The sequence below is a fragment of the Microsporum canis genome, genomic scaffold, assembly GCF_000151145.1.
Source record: "Microsporum canis CBS 113480 supercont1.4 genomic scaffold, whole genome shotgun sequence".
NCBI classification, from domain to species: Eukaryota; Fungi; Ascomycota; class Eurotiomycetes; order Onygenales; family Arthrodermataceae; genus Microsporum; species Microsporum canis.
In genome coordinates, this window is record NW_003299166.1 from 2,417,804 (window position 1) to 2,437,042 (window position 19,239).

General features: G+C 48.9%; 6 protein-coding genes across 6 annotated transcripts; 2 read left to right on the forward strand and 4 right to left on the reverse strand.

Moving 5' to 3' along the window:
* Positions 1-356: 356 nt before the first annotated feature.
* MCYG_04879 (conserved hypothetical protein) lies at positions 357-2,672 on the forward strand (the record flags this gene model as incomplete). Its single annotated transcript, XM_002847096.1, has 3 exons — positions 357-1,506; positions 1,568-1,898; positions 2,060-2,672. The coding sequence occupies 3 exons, from the start codon at positions 357-359 to the stop codon at positions 2,670-2,672; spliced, it is 2,094 nt and encodes a 697-aa protein (XP_002847142.1).
* Positions 2,673-3,929: 1,257 nt separating this feature from the next.
* On the reverse strand, positions 3,930-5,363 carry MCYG_04880 (uncharacterized protein; the record flags this gene model as incomplete). The annotated part of the gene is made up of 1 exon (XM_002847097.1): positions 3,930-5,363. One exon carries the CDS (start codon positions 5,361-5,363, stop codon positions 3,930-3,932), a length of 1,434 nt encoding a protein of 477 aa, XP_002847143.1.
* A 466-nt stretch (positions 5,364-5,829) lies between these two features.
* On the reverse strand, positions 5,830-9,641 carry MCYG_04881 (PAB-dependent poly(A)-specific ribonuclease subunit pan2; the record flags this gene model as incomplete). The annotated part of the gene is made up of 4 exons (XM_002847098.1): positions 5,830-6,916; positions 6,978-8,093; positions 8,154-9,448; positions 9,513-9,641. The coding sequence occupies 4 exons, from the start codon at positions 9,639-9,641 to the stop codon at positions 5,830-5,832; spliced, it is 3,627 nt and encodes a 1,208-aa protein (XP_002847144.1).
* A 1,179-nt stretch (positions 9,642-10,820) lies between these two features.
* On the reverse strand, positions 10,821-11,354 carry MCYG_04882 (conserved hypothetical protein; the record flags this gene model as incomplete). The annotated part of the gene is made up of 1 exon (XM_002847099.1): positions 10,821-11,354. One exon carries the CDS (start codon positions 11,352-11,354, stop codon positions 10,821-10,823), a length of 534 nt encoding a protein of 177 aa, XP_002847145.1.
* Positions 11,355-12,506: 1,152 nt separating this feature from the next.
* MCYG_04883 (conserved hypothetical protein) lies at positions 12,507-14,414 on the forward strand (the record flags this gene model as incomplete). The annotated part of the gene is made up of 5 exons (XM_002847100.1): positions 12,507-12,756; positions 12,840-12,970; positions 13,029-13,253; positions 13,311-13,518; positions 13,576-14,414. The coding sequence occupies 5 exons, from the start codon at positions 12,507-12,509 to the stop codon at positions 14,412-14,414; spliced, it is 1,653 nt and encodes a 550-aa protein (XP_002847146.1).
* A 554-nt stretch (positions 14,415-14,968) lies between these two features.
* MCYG_04884 (lysine-rich arabinogalactan protein 19) lies at positions 14,969-19,124 on the reverse strand (the record flags this gene model as incomplete). The annotated part of the gene is made up of 4 exons (XM_002847101.1): positions 14,969-15,963; positions 16,024-17,370; positions 17,504-18,341; positions 18,393-19,124. The coding sequence occupies 4 exons, from the start codon at positions 19,122-19,124 to the stop codon at positions 14,969-14,971; spliced, it is 3,912 nt and encodes a 1,303-aa protein (XP_002847147.1).
* Positions 19,125-19,239: the final 115 nt, after the last annotated feature.

Consider the following 19,239-nt stretch of genomic DNA (forward strand, 5'->3'; position numbering starts at 1 on the left):
TTTTGTTTTTTCCTGCTTTTTTTTTTGCCGCAAGAAATCTCAAGACGAACAACTTAAACGATTATATGAGAAATGCTCAGCTCAAGAGAAGCAAAAGCGAATAATTTATTGACTTATTGGCCTTGTTGTGTTGGAGTTGTATAGGTGCCTTGCTCGATGCCTTTGCTCGCTTCTCGGGTGGTTGCCTAGGAGACCAAACAAAGTTGACAAATAATACAAAATTTCCATCAACGAGAAGAAACAAAAAACGACCGCAACTGTTGATAGAAGAAGCCCGGAAAGAAAAAGGAGAGATCACTCCAAGTTCCTCTAAGATCTGCCATATCCGCTGCTTCTACCCTATCGCTACGTTCGCCATGGCGTCCGGTTTAGAGGCAAACGATGACCTCTACTATCTTCAACCCGATTTCGACCTGAATTCGCTGACAGTGCCACGGCTTCGGTCCATTCTTGTTAACCATGATATTTCGTATCCTGCATCTGCGAAAAAATCTCAACTGGTAGCTATCCTGGAAAGTGAGGTTATTCCACAAGCTAAGAAACTGCTGCGTGAGCGGGAACGGGTGCGAAGGACAAGCAGGGGAATAACAAATATGTCACATAACGGTGCACCTGAACCCAGCCTTGAGGTAGATGAGGAGGGGCCCGAGACATACGATAGGCGCCAAAGAAGCAGATCAAGAGCGACTAGATCTAGCACCAGGGCATCGACTGCTGAGTCGGAGTATAGGGCCACTTCACCTCTCTCTGCGGCAAAGAGGGTAACTAGGGGCTCAAGCAAACATCCGCGATCGTCAGATACCGATATGCCGGAGAATTACGACAACACTCCTCTTGCTACACCGATAAGACCAAGCGGAAAGAAGTCGAGAAAAAGTGAGGCGTATCTTACCCCCCGTGCATCTCACTACGATAATTTTGAAACACCGACAGCTATCAAAAGTGATTACACTGTGGACACACCTTTTACAGACGATAACCCTTTCCAGGGTGGCAGTTCTCCATTGAATAGTCCCCAATCTAGATCACCAAATGCAGAGCATCGAAGAAAGAGTGGATTCAGGCGGCTGTCCGAGGCCGAAGAGAAGAGAAAGCGAAGATCCGAGCTGCGAACACCGGCAAAGGTGAAACAAGAGGACGATATACAAGTCCCTACGCGATCTACATTTGATGTGCCACTTTCCAAATTCGAAAGGACGCCTAAATTCGAGGAACAGTCTGATTTCGATCCCGGAGAAGAATTCACGCCTGACGAACAGTTGGCGCTAGATCAAGAGCAGGCGTATGGCGGAAGGCGAAAATCCATACTGAGAGGCCGGTCACAAAATGAACGCAGCAGTAGCGGTGCCTTTGCATCATGGTTTGTTATTTTAACACTGCTAAGTGGCTTTGGCCTTTGGTGGCGGAGAGATAAGATTGAAATAGGCTACTGTGGTGTTGGCAAAGCCCATTGGTCTTTGGAGGACACCAACGTGCCATCTTGGGCAAATATTATCGAACCACAGTGTGAGACGTGCCCCCAGCATGCCTTCTGCTACCCCAATTTTGACGCTGGACTGTGAGCAAGGTTTTGTTCTCAAACCTCACCCGCTGTCATTGGGCGGTATCATCCCTCTACCTCCTACCTGCGAAGCAGATGGCGAAAAGGCCCGACGTATCAAAGTGGTTGCGGATAAAGCCGTTGAAGAATTAAGGACCCAACGCGCAAAGTTCGAGTGTGGCGAATCCACCGAAGAGACAGATGAGGTAGTTACTACACCAGAAGTCACGGCTACTGAGCTTCAGGCAAAAGTAGGCAATCTGAGAAGGAAGGGAATGTCGGATGAAGAATTTGAAGACCTTTGGAAAGGTGCTTTGGGCGAGATAACCGGGCGCGAAGAGATCGTTGTCACCACAGGGTAAGTGATGGCTCTTCATAATAATATCTTTTGTCCTACAATTCCACGGGGCGTCGGATTACAACCCTAGTGCCCCTTCTTCCATTACCTTCAATAAGTTATGTATTCGACTATTGACATGCTATGTTTCGAAACTAACAGAACCGCGTACGAAACCACAGTCCATCATCCAGCTCAGACATCAGACTCACATCAACATCTCTCGCAAAACTATCTTTCAGCTGCTCCATCCGCCGCCACCTCCGACTCTCTCTCCTCGCATATCGACTCCCTATTCTCGTTTTAGTTATCTGCTGCTTACTCGCTGCATATATCCGATCGCGTATTTTAGCCGGGCGGTCTGATGCCGCTCGTGTTCCATCTTTAGTTGGTATGACACTAGACCGGCTTGCTACACAGGCTGCACTTCATGCCCGCGGCGAAGCACTAGAACCCTGGATATCTGTGGGTCAGCTGCGCGATGATGTACTACGTGATGAGCTACGGGGAAGTCGCCGTGAGAAGTTGTGGAAGCGTGTACAAGCAATAGTTGAAGGGAATGCTAATGTTAGGGCTTCTGTCCGTGAGGGCCGTGGAGGTGATGTCTCCAGGGTGTGGGAATGGATTGGCGGCGTCAGCGGCGTCGTGAATGAATGGGATTCAGCTACCCGTCGGGAGAGTTCGAAGGTTAAATTCTCACTCTCGCCCTCTTCCGAGGGTGTGACGGTACACACGCCCGACACCAGCTCCAGGAGAGAGAGCAAGAAATGGGATGAGGGAAGGCCAATATATTAGCATTACCTTGACTATTGGCCTTCCCCATATCGCTTATTTTTTTTGTATTGTATATATATACGATTCCTTCAGGTTTTTCATCCACCTCTATAACCACCGCCGTATTGATCCTATCTCATCTCCCCGATGCGCCTCTCTCGAAAAGGGGCGTTTCTAATCCCTGCGCGGCATCTCGCAGGAATCAATTTTTATCTGGACGGTCAATATGTGATTCTATGCATGTCTCCGGTAGGTGCCCGGCAGGTGTCTTCTTATAGTAGTATCAGCTACGGTAGGTATCCTATCAGTGAAATAATCCCAAGATGGCATCTCAGCTGATTATTGCAAGCACCCGGCTCAGCTCTCCCAGGCCTCTGAAAGGGTATATATACCAACATAGCAGCTCCCTCGAAGTTGAGATCTCAAATACTCCCTCATCAGAAAGCAACTTGTTTAATCCAAAGTATCAGACGTCAGTATCAAACACCACCACTATCAACAAAGCTACCCCGGAACCATGCGTTTCTCGTCACTAGTCATTGCCAGCCTGGCCTTCCTGACTACTATCTTTGCCTACCCAAATCGAAACAACGTCGCCCACCCCAACGAGTGCAGATATCCAAACGGAAACTGCTGGGATAGCAACTGCAACGGAAATGAAAGAAGTTTAACCTGCACCTCTGTAAGTCATCTAGTGTATGTCTGCGGAATGTTCTGAAAGCTAACGGGAGAACCAGGGCAAATACGTTGGCTGTCAATGCGGATATGGGTGTAGCAGGGGCTTCTTCCAGCCGTGCAACAAAAACGGCTGTGATGGAAGGGATGGACGATGTACCAACAACTACCGGGGCTGCACCTGTGTGTAGAGCAGCATGCTCCTAACTGGATTTAGTATTTGAGGAATTTGGGAATGGCTATGGGGGGGAAAGGGATATTTTATCAATCGGGATGTAGAACTAGTTGTCCCAATTTGAAGATTTCGTTGGATATCCGAGTTAGATCACTCCAATTGTATCTGACACAGTCTAATTATAAAAATTCAACTACAATAATTATATGAATTGACACTAAAGATTTCCCTTGCATTTCAATATTTGTAAGCTGAGTAGCTTGTCGTCTATAAGGTTCGGCCAAAAATGCTTGACATGAGCCTCAATAACTTAAGTCTTGAGGATTCATACTTTGAATTGTGCATTTGTCTATCTAACGATACTTAACAATAAGGTGTGGTAATGATAGTAGAACTTCAGAAACGGAGGGTAGCAAATTCTACATGGCTCAAGGACCGACCCAGTCCTCAACCCATTGCAGATCGTCGTTTGTATCTCGTGCATCCTTGCCTTTGTGCTTTATTCTGTACCTGACCACTTTTTGGAAATATTCCATATCACCAGGGATTCTTATTCCTGACATTCGGCCTGCGTTGCAGAGGACATTAAGCGCTCTTCGTGCATCGTACACAATGCCTTGGAGCCCATACCGAATGAACGACTTCAGCCGTGTTCTCCAATACATCCATCTTTTCAGGCTGAAACCTGCTTCATCTTCTCCGATAGCTTTTGCAAGTTTCCCAACTACCGCCCACTTCTTATTCTCCCCTTTGTAGGTGATATTTTTCTTTGAAAACTCTGCAAGTTTCTTGCCGCAGCTTTCAATCAATGCGACACACGGAGGCAAAAGATCGTTGAGCGCCAAGTCATCAAGACTCTTACCATTAACATTGTGGCCCTGAGTCTGTTTCTGCTGTTGATTCTGCTTTTTCTGGCCATTCCTCTTCGCCTTGCCTTTTCCATTCTTCTTGCCTTTCCCCTTCTTCTTGCCCTCCGTGTGCGTTTCTTCTGCCTCTGATTCTTCATCTTTGTTCTCATCGCCACTGTAAACCTCGTTAAGCGTACGAGGTTTTTCCAGTGCCTCTCGGATGAGCCAGAGGGCAAGGAGACCAAATTTATAGTCATCTATACTCGCAGAAATCATCCGGCCAACGAAAAAGGCAAAGTTGCATCTTTCCAAAAGCGGTAAATTGGCCAATTTCGTGAACTTCTCGAGTAGATAGACGTCAAGGTACGGCAAATCTTGCCAGAGAGTCATTTTGTCAATCTGGAGAGTGGAAGGCGGATTGCTGGCTTCGTTCGATACTCCATCTAACCGTGTAGATACCCCTTCAGCCACCGCCCCCGCATCTTTAGGGAGACTGGTGCCACTCTTCTTTTCTTCCCTTCCCTTTATATCTCCTTCTTCTGGGGGTATCGGGACTCCGCCAGATTGACTGCTGTTGCTGGATGAACACGTCGACGGAGGCTTTACCTTTGCTTTTGATCCCTGACCCTTTTTTTCTCCGAGATTGGGCTTTCGTGGCTTCTGCGACGGAGGTGGCTGACCCTCTTTCTTCAGTCTAGGAACCGGGGGACTGTGTTTTACACAGACGAGGAGATGTACCAGTGCCTCCTGGCACTGGTTGTTGAAGCTGGTTCTCACGGCAAGCTTATATACCATATTCCACACAAGTTCGACGTCGGCCCTTATTTGGGCATCGCTTGGCGTCACGAAGAAGCTGTAACGGACTGTGAGTTTGTCGATGGCGCTCTCGATCCTCCTCACCTTGTTCCCTTCGATGTCTTGAACCATCTCCGTGATAAGTCTGAGACTATGTATTGCGTGGACATACTTCTGTATGAACCGGTGGTCGTCACCATCACACTTAACGTCTTCCATGGGGGTATAAGATATGAGAGGAAAAATAATACAGCTATAATAGACTTGATATAAGGCAGCAGGGTGGTCAATCAACTCTGCTATGAAACTAGGCCAGCGAAGAGTACAATAACTAACCATCAGGCTGTGTTTGGTATCAAGGAAAAGGATATCCGTATATAGTGGAAGGCGCGTTCTGCTTGCTTATAAATAGCTGAGTGAAATGTTCATAAAATCGATTTCGAATTTTTTTTGGTCAAACACTATATTGTATATATATGTCACAATTGCTGAGTATATGTAGTATTATCTCTGTGCATGTTCATGATCATATGTACTCTTCGAGAAGAAGGGAGTGTCAGCAATCGTCCTTGTGTATGTAAGAGTCAGCAATTCCAATGAAACATGATGTAGCCTCTGTTAGGAAACATGATCACTGGGAGAAACAAGGGGGTAGGCCATATATATGACAAGACTAATCTAAGTGCTATCGCATGGGGCTTCCTCCAAACATGGGGTACTTTCCAATACCCCCTGAATAACTGCTACTCGTTGGAGTCAACGCGGTGGATCGTCGGAACATTTGTCGTGGAGTCGTCGGTGTGTTATTATCTGCAACACCACCATTTGTGCCCAGTGCACTGCTCCCTGACGCTACGTCCGGCGTATTCCGCCCGCTAGGGGGTGAGGACAGCGAGGCTGCAGTGGCTGGTCCTGACAGCTTTGGGTTGTAAACTGCTAGCCCAGAGCTTGAGGGCTGGTATGTAGAGGTAGCGGATAATTGTGATGGCTGATGGCGAGGAGGCGGCCGGAATCCATGCTTTACTCCTTCACGGAAGATTTCTTCTAACATCTGGTTGACGATGCCTGCGTCTTCGTATTCTTGGAATTTCTTCCATAGCCGTAAAGCCATGCGTGCATCTTCGATGGAGTCATGGCCTTCTGCGGTTGTAGCTGCGGGGGTTGAGGTTGGGTTTGATGTGGGGAGATCGGGAGTAGCTGTTGCGGTTTTCGGGGAAGGGCTGGTGTTTTCTTCCTGGATGTATTCTTTGAAAACTGCCCATGCCAGGTATCGAAGGCTTAATCGACGGCTTTTAGAGGGGTGAAAGAATAGATATTGAGTGTCGATGGTTTGCGTTTTTGGAACTTGAATGTTGATTTTCCGAAAATCAGATGCAAGTCCATGACCGACGAAGACGCAACCCAGGTTAAGCAGTAGCCAAAGCTTCTTATATGCCACCTTAAGCGGGACTAGGTTGTGTGTGCTGGTTCGTGGGTCTAGATCTCCAGGTTTAATGCCTGAATATTGAGTGACGTAGTCGACAATGGGGTCCTTGATGGTAATATAATCATCGATAAAAGGCGAACTTTGAAGGTTACCGTTGCCCCGGATAACGGAAACACGAGCGAGGCCGCTCTTGCTAGGACGAATCATTTCATGAGTTCCATCCGCCTTGACCTCGATTTCTGCCTTTTCCAGATCCACGAATTCTGTGTCTAGAGCGATAGCAGTTCCTGGGGCGGGCTTTTCGTCTGGTTTTAGAACCTGACATGACTCAATTGGGCGACAATTGCTAGGATAGAACATTATATTAGCTTGTACGGAACCAAATATTAGGGTAAGATATGTCTTACTTCATGGACCACTCGTAGAAAAGGAGAGTGGTATCCAGCGCGTTCTTCCAAGAGTCATCTACCCCATGCCTCGCAGTCGATATTTGATAAGAAAGCACACATGGTTGCTTCCATGGTTGTTTAAACGATAAAACTTCGCTCTTGTCAACTTCAGTAACCAGGAAGTCATTGAAGAGATGCCACTGGCTCTCGCCAGTCGGAGTCGTTGCAGAGATGGCCACATCGATAAAAGACACTAAATGGGGCTTCTTTTGATCTACAATATCAATCTCTGCAACTAGGCCAACGAGTTGGTACACAAGCAAATTGGATGCATTTTCTCGTTTCTGTGCCTGTAGGTCTGTACCTTCAAAACAGCGCATCTGTTTACCATCAGTAACGATTCCGACCTCCTCAGGCAGCCAACCAGGAATAGACCAGAATTGTCTGCAAACAGGATTATTGATTGCTGCATTGATCATCAACACCATCGGCATCCTCTCAACTGTTTTTCTGATGGCAACTTGCTGGTAACGTCTGCATGTGCTGCACCAGCCGCGGTTCTGAGCTTCACGCTCGATACTTGCACGAAGTATGTTTGAAAATCGACAGGCTGGGTTACGTGCGGCCTGCTTGATGTCGACTGCGGGATATATCAGTTCGCTTACAAAAGTGTTTCCTGCTCGGACGATTTCGTTACGGCAGTACATGCATCGAACAGACTCTATTGCTGAAGTTGCAAGTACGTGATCCAACTGGTCGGAACTGGGATAAAGAAGTCGATAATCATGGGATATTTGGTTTAAAAAGAATCGATTGACCGATTGGATGGTAGAAGCGAGTGATTTATTGGTCAGGTTCTCTTCTAAAAGGCCAAGGTTAACTGCCTCTCTGAATCCGCTGAATGTTTTAAGTAAATTTGTTGCTTGACAGCTTTGGCCGTTTGCCTTGTCTAGCATATCGAAAAGAAATCCCATCTCGCAAAGTAGGCAGTTCTCATAGATGCAGTTTGTTGCAGCATGATGAAGAGCGAGATTTTTGGCAAGTGGGATGAATTTGAATAATTGGAGAAGTGCGTTGGTAAACGAGTTGGAGATATGTGTTTCTAGACCAGAGAAGTTTGTTTTGTTATAGTATCTGGAAAGAGTCAATATATAGGCTTTGTTTTGGAAGCGGGAAGTGGGTGTAAAACTTTACCTGAAATCAAAGTCGTCCACGCCAAACTTGCTATACTTGATTTCAACATTACTATACTTTAATAACGGGTCATTGTCCGCCTCCCCGTTGATCTTTAACCCATCCAAGGCATCCGCTGAGTCTTGATCACCAAGGGACTTGGACTTTGTATGTGCCCTAGCCTTCTCGCTCAGGAACTTGGGAGCCGCCAAAGCTGTTTCCGTAGAAGGCTGGCAGCGGGTGTTTTCAACCTGGTATCTGTGTGTTTTTCGTGGATTTGGAGCGTATTGACCCATATCACTAGGGTGCAGATACGGTATGATGGCGGGGTCAATTTGTTTAGGAATACTGCCTACCTCGAAAACGAGGTGGCTAGGCCAAGCAGAAAGGAGGCGATCGTGATAATATGGCATACCAACTACATTCAGGGGTGTATCTGCAGACCAATCTAGGAGTGGTGGTCGAGACGCCACAGCAGGGAATTCCGTCTCTTTGCTCATTTCGTTGAAGTGTATTTTGGCTGGAGAGCCCCAGAGATGAACAGAGCATTCAGCATCGTTTACTGCAAGGGCTTCTCCCGAGGGTGATATTTCCATGCCTAGCATGAAGCTGACATTGGCTTGGCGGAGGCTGATTGAATTCGGGTTCATGAGATCGACGACCTGTAGCTGGCCAGACTGTGAGGCTATGAAGCTGGTGGTTTGTAGTCTGGGATGCATCCTAACGTAGGCTGCTCCAGCATGGAAAGGGACAGGGGATAGCGGAGTTAATGATTTCAAATCGTACACGTTTGCAAGAGGGTCGACAATGGGTGTTCCAATATGCCGTACGGAAAAGCCGCATGTGACGAGAAAGTCGTTTCGGGCATCCATATCATTAATCACGGCTCCATGGGCCTTCCAGCTCTTCAGGAGGCTGTAGTCCGTTAGACTCAGGACGTGAACTGACCCTGCATCTGTTGCGGCGCAAAGATGTCGAGACTTTTTCATAATGGTATAGTTAGCTTCCGCGGGTATCTTTTCCACCACCGTTCCCTTGTCTAAATCGATTATCAGCATGGTAGGTTGACATCCGGCGACAATGAGGCGAGACAAATGCGTGGTAAAGCTCATGCAGCGCAAGTCTACCATTTCTGGAGCGGAGAGATGCCATTGTGTCAGGCCACGGCGGGATGTTAGATGGACGCTTTTAGAAGATAGAGATATTACTCCCTTGTCGTGGAAGAGGAGCTGCCGCACCGGTCCTTCAGAAGCTGGATGGGCTTTGACTGAGGTATATCGTTGTAACTCAGGACCATGGAAGGACGTCACGCGGCCCTAAAGGCATCACTTAGTTCATAGTCCATATCACGTCGAGGGTAGTCAGGTTGTATCAACTCACAAACTCGTTGCCCGCCCACAACAACTCCTGCGTATCATCGAACCCGATGGCGGTAGCCACCGTAGGCAACAAATGCGGGCCCGGAGGCGGCACCACGATACGAGACACCTCGTCCCAGTCTGCCTCCATGATTCCTTATCTTATCATATACACCACTCCCGATGCTTGTGTCTAGCTTCAACCGCGCGTCTCCTAGGATTCAGGTTCGGCTCTGCGGGGGGCTCGGTAAAGGAGTGAGATCAAGAGAGGGCAAGCTTGAGTCGGAGGCTCCTTTGACTACCCATACGGGACCGAAGGGATCCTGTTCATCTTTCTTCTATCGCATTATATATGTATGTACGGGGTGTCGTGAGTCAATGATGCAAGTATTCATTCATTGATAACGGTCAACTTAAGTTAACTAGTTAGCGTGGCGGAACCATGGAATGAAGCAATTGGCGATACCAACGAAGAGCGATGCAGGGCAGGATACTATACTTGTATTTCATACATCAGCGCAATGCAACCTCTTCTGCTGCCAGCAAAAGTAAAGCCAGCTGGCTTCATTGTCTTTTTTGATGCTATATTTTTGAACTTGAACCGGAGTTTGCGATGTCACGTGGAACGACCATTGCCATGTTTAGATTATGTAATCATATCGGAGTATTTTAAATCCTTTGAATCACGTGGTGAGCTCGGTCCACAATCTAAAACTCGTGAGATTCATCTATAAATGCCTATGGAAGACAAACACAGCCAAGATCTAGATAAATTAAAATCGATAAAGGGACACGAAGGACGCTACTAAAAACCTCCCCGACCTTAATCTCTAGCTGTTATTTATATGGTTTCCTTACTCGGTAAAAGGATATAGTATAAACAAATCTTTAACTAGCGCAATTCAGCCACAAAATAAAATATTGTTAAATATAACCAGTCCTTCTGCCGCCAATTAGCGCGGGCTTGCCTTTTTTCATCCTGACAAATATCTAAGACTCTGTGTATAGGTTTTACAGCCCTAAAGTACAGGTGCAATGAGAACCCAGGGCAGAGACCTCTGTACTGGGTAAATTAGATGGTACTTCTATTCTGTATATTTTGCTAAAACCTAAGGGTTTTTAAGAACATTTGCGCGTAGTGGTAGTCTCAGTAATGCAGAGATGAAACAGGAAGAAATAATTAATAGGAAAGTTTCAAAGTAAGGCTTAACAGCCATGGCCCATAACCAAGGGACTATCGGTTTTATTCGGCTTGTGTGGTCTGTATCCGGGATAGCAGCGAATGGCGAATGTTAGGATGTTGCTGTATCTGTGCCAGATAACTGAGATTTTATTTTTTGAAGGCATTACTCATAGCGACTGTAATGTAACTGTTATTTCCGGCAGCCCTTTCAGCGTACATAAGGGCTTCATTTTCGATTTGAACTAGCTGTGCCCTGTTTGGCTGAAGGTCAATAAGACCCTGGTCGGCAACCTCGAAAAGGGCATCAAAAAGCCAGGTGCGGCATGTATGACCTTCTATTGGAACTTCACCGATCCTTCTGTGGAATTCTTCATGGAAGTTGCGCTCGTAGGCTGTGAGTCTGGACACCTTAAGAGCGACCAAGAACCTTGCCGAGTTCAATAAATGCGGATGAAGGAAGCGGCTGATGTAGAAGCCCTCTCCATCGTTGGTGTTATGGTAGACCACACCGGTTCGATTGGTAGTTGCGATGACTAGGGCCCAGTGATAGTTCCCATCCTTTGGCATACGGAATAGTGTAATGTAGAGCATTTCTGGCTCTAGTTCAAGCGAGGGGTTGTTTGTTCGGTCTCCGCTTGTGATTGCCGATGGGTATGGAATTTCACCGTCACGGGAGGTCATGGTGATAATGTATAAGATCAAGTAGGTGAAGCCAAAAAGGTGCAATTATATGATTCAGGGTAGGGTTCTAGAAAGAATATTGTTATGAAATGGAATGGTGTGCTGGCAAGATGAACATGATACTAGGGAGCTTTGGGCTGCTTTATATAACTTCATAGCAGCCCAAATTCCATAATCTTGCTTCCACTGTTAGAAACATGAACCCCAACATCCACTCGCAGGTAATCTTCTTTTCAAGACAAGGTCAGGCCTTCCTGGGATGGGTGTCAACAGAACCACCCTGGTTGCACAAAACTACTGGCTGGTAAGACCTGGATCTATACTTAGGTACATCTATGAGTGTCTTGTTTAGCGCCTGCCAACAGTAAATGACTGGTAACGCCAGGATGAAGTTTCATATGACCCATGTTTTCTGTATAGCAATTGGAATACCAGGGTATAGGCGGTCGGATCCATCGACAAGACCGATGAAATCCATTGGCAAACGGCGCTTCAATATAAACCTGACCGTGCCGTCGTCACTAAACATGCAGCCGGGGCATGTCTGGAACCAACATTCTTAGACAATAAGGATATACGGTTGGTTGTCAATAACTATTCCCTGGTCATGGCCCCCATATCTATGTGTAAATATAGACAGAGAGTGTGGAACAGCCTGATACGTCTTCCACATTTCTTTTCCCGAGGGTATTCACGGCTTGGATCCTACCAACCAAGTGGAAGCATTTGTCGCCAAAGGGTTTGAGGGTTTGTTTTGTCAGCTAATTGGGCAACCTATACGTAGTGAGTCCAGCGTACAAGTGGGTTGATTAATGTAACTGCATATCTTTTCCTTAGCTTCGGCGCGTATGGTCATGTAGGCCCATTTTGATGACGTAGGCTTATTCCCCTTGGGGTGTGAGCGTGCTGACGCGCTTGGCTGCTGCTGTTCCGGGATGGCTGTTGGTGCCTGTTGAGTGCTCTACTCCATGCTCGTGCATTATGTGAGGTTGGGAGGCTGAAAAGTAAGTTTTTCGGATAAAAGATGTTACGGTTACAGCCGCCGACCTCCCAAATAAGGTTAGACTCTATTGACATCATTTGTAGCTTGAACCTTCTCGAGAGGCCGTCACATCAACCTTTGATCTAGGACAATTCGATCATACTCCAGCCATGGCAGAAGCACCGTCGGCTAGCTATGACCGATACGAAGAGGACTTTGTGAAGGCATTCAAAATAATAGACTCTGCAGAGCTCCCCTCAGTTGAGAACAATGCATTACATCTATTCGCGGGTGGGTCGAGAGCTCCTTATGACTCGTCAAAATATGTTCGCGACCGGGTAGCCCAGGATTCTGAGTCTAGTACTTTGGAGGAGACTCTCCATTCGATATACGAGGAGTTGAAGGTGCTGTCGAAGAAGAGTAAGAAAAATCTCTACAGGTCTTAGAACTAGCTGAGGGTTAACCGGTGTGATAAGTGTCCCGCGGGGATCCTATGAATTTAGATCCAGAGATTGAAGCTGCGCTTTATGAGCGTGACGGTGGTCGCTGCTTTATCACCGGCCGTACTGCAGGCGTTAAACCCATCTATATTATTCCTCCATCGATTCTGGAAGACGAAGACTTACAGCCAGGGGTATGCTTGCATATTTGGACACTTTGTTGGATGTCTGTTAACTCTCAACGCTTGATAGGGATACCTACGCCCACTCCTTGAGGCCGCCATAACCAAGGAAGAGACCGAACAGATGTTTAGTCTTCTAGGGTCGCCAGGTAGAGAGAGTGTTCTCAAAAATCTTATTCTGATGGAGCCATCGATTCGATGCTGTTTTCGTTATGGGTATTTCGAGATCATCAAGTCACCATACTTAGAACCTCCATACCTACCGGAGGATGCACCAAAATCAAAGGACGGTGGAGTATGTTCAAACCGAACACTTACAATGTTGATGCCTTATTAACATAAAGCCCTATAGTGGCGGCTTGAGCGCACAAGGCCCCAATTAATGACGCCACTAATAATACCCTATGACAACGAGTTATACAAGGTTCCGTCAACGATAAATCCTGCTAGTCACCCATTGCCCGCGCGGCTATTACTAAGAATCCATGGAACCGTTTGCGAACCACTGCGCACTATTGATATAGAGAATGAAATTAAAGCAGGCTGGCCCATAAAACCAGGTATAATATCTATACTTTTATATTTAATCAGACTCTTACTAACTTACGGAGCGCTAGAGCCTAAAGAGCTTAACTGGGTAGTAAGGCTTTTCCTTCGAAGTTTTTTGCGCATTATACCCAACTTTGCTCGCATACGGATTTACGAATATGTCGACAAGATGGTAGAGTATTGGGATCCTAGACAAAAACGCTCACACGTGAAGTATCTTCCACTCGGTCTTGTTCTAAAGAAAGGCCGTGAAAATACAGAAAACGAGGCTAGTGCTCTGTTAGTTGCGGAAAAGCATGTATCAATCAGTACGCCGCGATTGATTGACTCGGTCATGATCGATAAATCATCAGGTTTTATCTTGATGACAAAAGTTTATGGATACCCATTGAACAAGGTACTTTACCGCGTTACATGGGAAGAACTGAAACAGATAGGAGAAGATTTGGCTAAATTTATTGCTGAATTGCGGCGCATTCCAAATAAATCGGACTACCTCATTGCAGACACGCGAGGGGGCCCCGTTAATGACCACAGGTTCTTCTATCAGGCTTGGGGCCCATTCAAAACCGTCGCCGGTTTTACTGATCGCCTCCTTCAAGATGTCAAAGGGCCCAGAGACAAACCACCACTCTCTTTTCTGTACGAAAAGAAACATGAAGTTTACTTCACCCATTCCGATATACATATGACTAATCTATTTGTCACTCGTGGGCGGCTATCGGGTGTTATTGATTGGGAAAATGCTGGCTTTAAGCCCGAGTATTGGGAGTACATCCGGTCATTGTGGCCGTATGGAGCAGATAAGCGTGCAAAATTCCTATATGGCACTGCTTTTGGTGATAAGTATAAGGAAGAATATGAGGCAGAACTGTATATTTTGAAGCGTTGCTCCTGGCTACTTTGATTGGAACTTTGATTGTATATCTAGTCTTTGGTTTTGCTATACCCGTAACTAATTTGGATAATTGGCAATTTACTAGCCACAAGGGAATCTTCCATGATAGTTGGTAGTTTGTATATATTTTATAGATGTTGGAACAGTATACAGAAGAGAAGAAAATAAAAAAAACAACGGAGTAATACATTGAGATAAATATAACTCTACATCCTGAACAGGGCTCTTATGGCGTTATTTTAACCCGCCCCCTCCTTTTTTTCCCTCCATCTTCTGATCATTCAATCAGTCAGTGTCAGTCTTGTCATCCGCCACTCCTTTTTTCTCCCGTTCAACAGCTATATATATATAATGAATACATGAATGAAGAGATAGATAGGTGCATGAATGAGATGTATGCGTACACATGCATGCTATGGACGTGATATCAATCAACTTACCTTACCTAGCCTAGCCCAACCTAGCCTTGCCTGGCCTCGGTCCAAAAGAAAGCAAAGATGGCCTTAAACCAATAAACAAGAAATATAAGTAGAGGCCCAGGATGGGATGAGATAGGGTTATGTTTACGACCTCCTGGATCCAGCGCCTGCTAGACCGGTCTTAACGGCCTCGAGGATCATCTCCTTGGCGAGCTCTAGGTTTTCCTTTGAGCCCTTGACTTCAATTGCTTCGCTGCTGGACTGGCCTTTTGGAACGTTGATTCTGCATCCGGTGCGGGCGCGGATGGAGTTGATTTGGCTTCCTCCCGTTCCGACGACGAAACGGTACGTCTTTGGGTCGGGGAGGATCAAGTAGCCGGTGCAACTTGGTTGGGAGGCAGATTGGATGGCGGCGGTGAGGAGGGCTTTGGCCTTTGCGACGTTCTCTGGGGAGCCGGAGAGAACCCAGGGGATGACTGTGGGCTCGGAAGAGTCTGATGGAGCGGCGGTGCCGGGCTCCACGACTTTCCAGGAGAAGGTGTCGATGGGGGTGTCGGCGGAGTCGGTGATGAGAGGGAGGGAGGTTGAGTCGGCGCGGGATTCGGACGCGGCTGGGGTAGGACGGGCAGGTATTTTGTGGCCTGCGTGATCGACAGTGACCTGGTGGTTGTTGCGGAGTTGACGGAAGAATGCACCGTTGTCAGAGATGATGTGGTGCAAGTGTCTGGGTACCTCGACGGTTTCGCCTTGCTGGTCCTTTAGCATGGCTTGGATGTGTGCTTTGGCTTCCTCGACGGAGGCGGAGGGGCCCTTGATCTTGACATCCGTGCGGTTTGTACCTTGCTTAGGCACGTCTACAATCACGTTGAACTGGGCTTCGAGTTGGCGGCGGGTATCACCTCCACGGCCGATGAGGAGGCGGTGCTGTGCCTGTGGAACATCCAGCGAGACAGTGACTTGGTCTTCCTTTTGGCGAACAAACTCTTCAATTGCCTTGATGAGGTTGGTTACCACAGCTTCTTTGCCTTCAAGCTTGATCGTTGTCTCATCACTTTCGGCACGAGGGAACTTGACGACACGAGAGGCGGTGCTGTCGTCTGGTCCGCCGCATTCAACGATTAGTTTGCGGATGTTAGCACCTACCGTTTGTTAGCACTATGCATCTTAGTCTTAGACCATCAAGTAGAGTAAATACGTACCGCCACCACCGATGAGAGCCTTGTGGTGTTTCTTATCAACCTCAATGGTGCGGGTAACAGTTTCATCGAACTCCCTAGCTCTAGCTAGCAGCAGCTTCTTCGCATCTTCGACCTGCTTCTTGGTTCCCTTAAGGCGTATCTCAACTCTAGCATCGCCCTCACCGGCCTCAGGGCCAGGGATATCAATCTGAGCACCCGTCTCGGCACGGAATTTATCCATCTCGCGACCTCGCTGGCCAATAAGCGATGGTATTTGGTCGCGCGCCACAGAAACAACCGCAGAGTGAGAATGGTCTACGAGCCATTGGTAGAGGGAGAGGATTTCATCGCGAGTGCTGTCAGCTCCCTTCTTGGGTCCACGGATAATCACCTCGTCAGCAGCCTGGGGAGGGCGAGAGCGGCTGTTGCCGTTACCGTTACCATTGGTAGGAGCACCGGCTTCGCTTCCGTCAGCGATTGATACGTCGTCTGCAACGGCGCTGTTGTTTGCCCGCGGGAACTGGACACGAACGTTATACCGTTCCTGCAAACGGTTGACTTGGCTTCCCTTCTGGCCGATAAGGTCGCGATGGTACTGCGGTGCGATCTTGAGAACATACGTAGCTTCGTCTTCAAGCTTTTTCGCCAGGGCGATGATACGTGCCTTTGCGGCTTCACCCTTGGCAGGGGGTCCCTTGATGTCAACCTTGCCGTTTTCAACTTTAATATCTACGTCGAACTCTTCACGGAGCTTGTTGATGTTTTCACCCCGCTTGCCGATGAGGAAGTTGGCGTATTTCTGGGGGAAATCAAAGCTGGTTACGTGGTTGCGTTCACGGTCGTCACGCTCCTGATCGGCCACGAAGGTGGACAGCTTCGCTACCAGGCTGGCCACGTCGGCGCTACGGCCGCGGAAGCAAGCGTTGTTATCGTTTAGCGCGAGGCTAACGGGGATGTGAGTTTCGCCCCGGCTGGCCTGATCCTGGGTGACAAAACGGCGAAGTCTGTCATGGTATTTGACTGGAATGGGGACTGATTCGGAGGCAACGTCGTTGGGATCACCCAGCACGCTTCTCAAATACTCCGTGGCCTCACGCAGGGCTTTCTGGAAAACAACGGCTTCCTCGCTAGAGGGACGTCGTCTCAGACACGGGCTCTGGGCATTGACTTCCTCTGGACCCTCGTAGGCGAGAACTACGTTGACAGGCCTATCGGATGCACCAACGGTTTCAGGAACGACAAGGTGTACGCCGTAATCCTCCTTTAGCTTTGGCATGCCACGCGAACGGAGGTATCCATGCAGGTAAGGATCAATGGGTACAGTGGCCAGCTTGGACGGAGGAAGGGCTTGTATCAGATTCATGATGTCTGAACGAGCCAGGATAGTGTTTTTACCGTTGCGTGAATATACTTCCCACGTTATGGAGGCGTTGGGGATTGGCGGTCTCCAACGGCAGGACGATATGCGATTCGTGCGTCTTCTCAAGATGCTCGATCACACGTCTCTGTTGAAGGTAGGCCGTCAGAGCTCGAGCATGCACATCCGAGCCGCAGGGGGCGTTGGGGTGCTGGCGTGAGACGTCAATGTTGGCCATCTGCATGCTGGTAGCCAAGTCCATGGCGCGGTTGATACCGGCATCGATGTTCTCAGCCGGGCCAGTGACAGTGAGAAACTCAGTATCGTCCGATGGAGGAGGGAGGACGATGGCACATCCGGTCGAGGCAAGGAAGTCATGCAGAGAATCCCCCTTGTCGCCGAGAATGAACTGGTGCTGTCCGCGGTTGATGGCGAGGTGACGTAGGGTGATGCGTCGCTGCAGCTCCTGCGCCCTCCGTTCGATCTGGGCACGGGCTTCCTGCGCGGCGAGCCGTTCACCAACGATGAGGATGTGCTGATCAGGGTCGGGCGTGTATGTCACTGGCCCTGCAGGGGTGGTGGGTTCCTGGGGAGGCGGACGGTGGCCCCAGGTATAGTATCGAGGCACCCTGATCTGGGTCTTGGTGAGCTCCTCGAGTCTGCTGATAGACTCGTTGTGTGGCCCGGCGATGAAGGGGAAGAGTTCTGGGGCAACGGTCTTGAGCCGGAGGTTGACGTTTGAGGTACGCTCCTTGACACGGGCCTCGACCTCTCGACGGGCCATCTCGGCGGCGAGGGCGTCACCTTCGATGAGGATGTCGATCGTGTTGTCTTCATCGTCATCGTCGAGTGGTTTCGACTCGTCGGGCTTGGGGACCGAGATGCGAGCGCCTGTGCGGTCGAAGATGCCTTGAATGACGGCACCCTGGCGGCCGATGATGTGTGGCCTCGCCGAGGCCGGAACCGGCACCTTGACAGATTTCTACTCCGGTCAGCTAACTATATAGGCGTGGGTGTGCATATGGGGACATACCTTGCTGCCAACCTGCTGTGCGACCTCCTTCAGGGCCTGACGAACGGCATCGACGTTGCCGGTGCCTTCGAAGATGTAACCACCTCCGGGGCCCTCACGGACCTCGAGACGGACCTTTGACTTCTTGCTGATGTCCCGCAGAATGTCCGAGATGGGCTTCTTGAGCTGTGCACGGGGGATCATCTGCGAGGAATCAAAGCGGAATTGGTCGACATGCTTGCCCGGAATGACGAGCTGTCGTGGAGCCGAGCCGGCCGTCTGGTCTGGCCGTCGACCGTTGGCCACCGGAGCGAGCGGCGGCGTTGCGGCAGCGCTACCAGCTCCAGAGGCGGTCGAGGACTTGGGTTTACTGCTCCCCCATGCCATTGGGACGGCAGAGGGACGAGACGACTTCGGGCCACCTCCCAGGGCGGGGAAGGACTCTTCGGACTGGACATCGAGAGCGGGCTTCTTCACCGGTTTCTGCTCTGTACCAGTAGTACCGGCAGTACCAGCAGCACCAGCAGCACCAGCAGCACCAGCGGTGGTGGCGGCAGCAGTGGCAGCGGGCGAAGCAGCGGGGACGGCGGTGTCCTTGGCCATGGAGGGCGGGGGGTGCAGGACATCCTCTTCGTCGACGACGTCCTCGACCGTGGGCCCCTGGGCAGCCTCCTTCTCGTGTCTGGCCAGGAGTTCCTCCGCGCGAGACTTGGGGGCGCCGTTGACGATCATGCCGGTGTTTTGTGACAGCATGGCGGCCAATTCAGTTCCAGTCAGTTCCTATTTCGTATACCGTGTAATTATCTGCACTGGCGTCAGCATACAGCACATCTGGGCCGCCACGACGAACTCACAGTGATCCGAGACG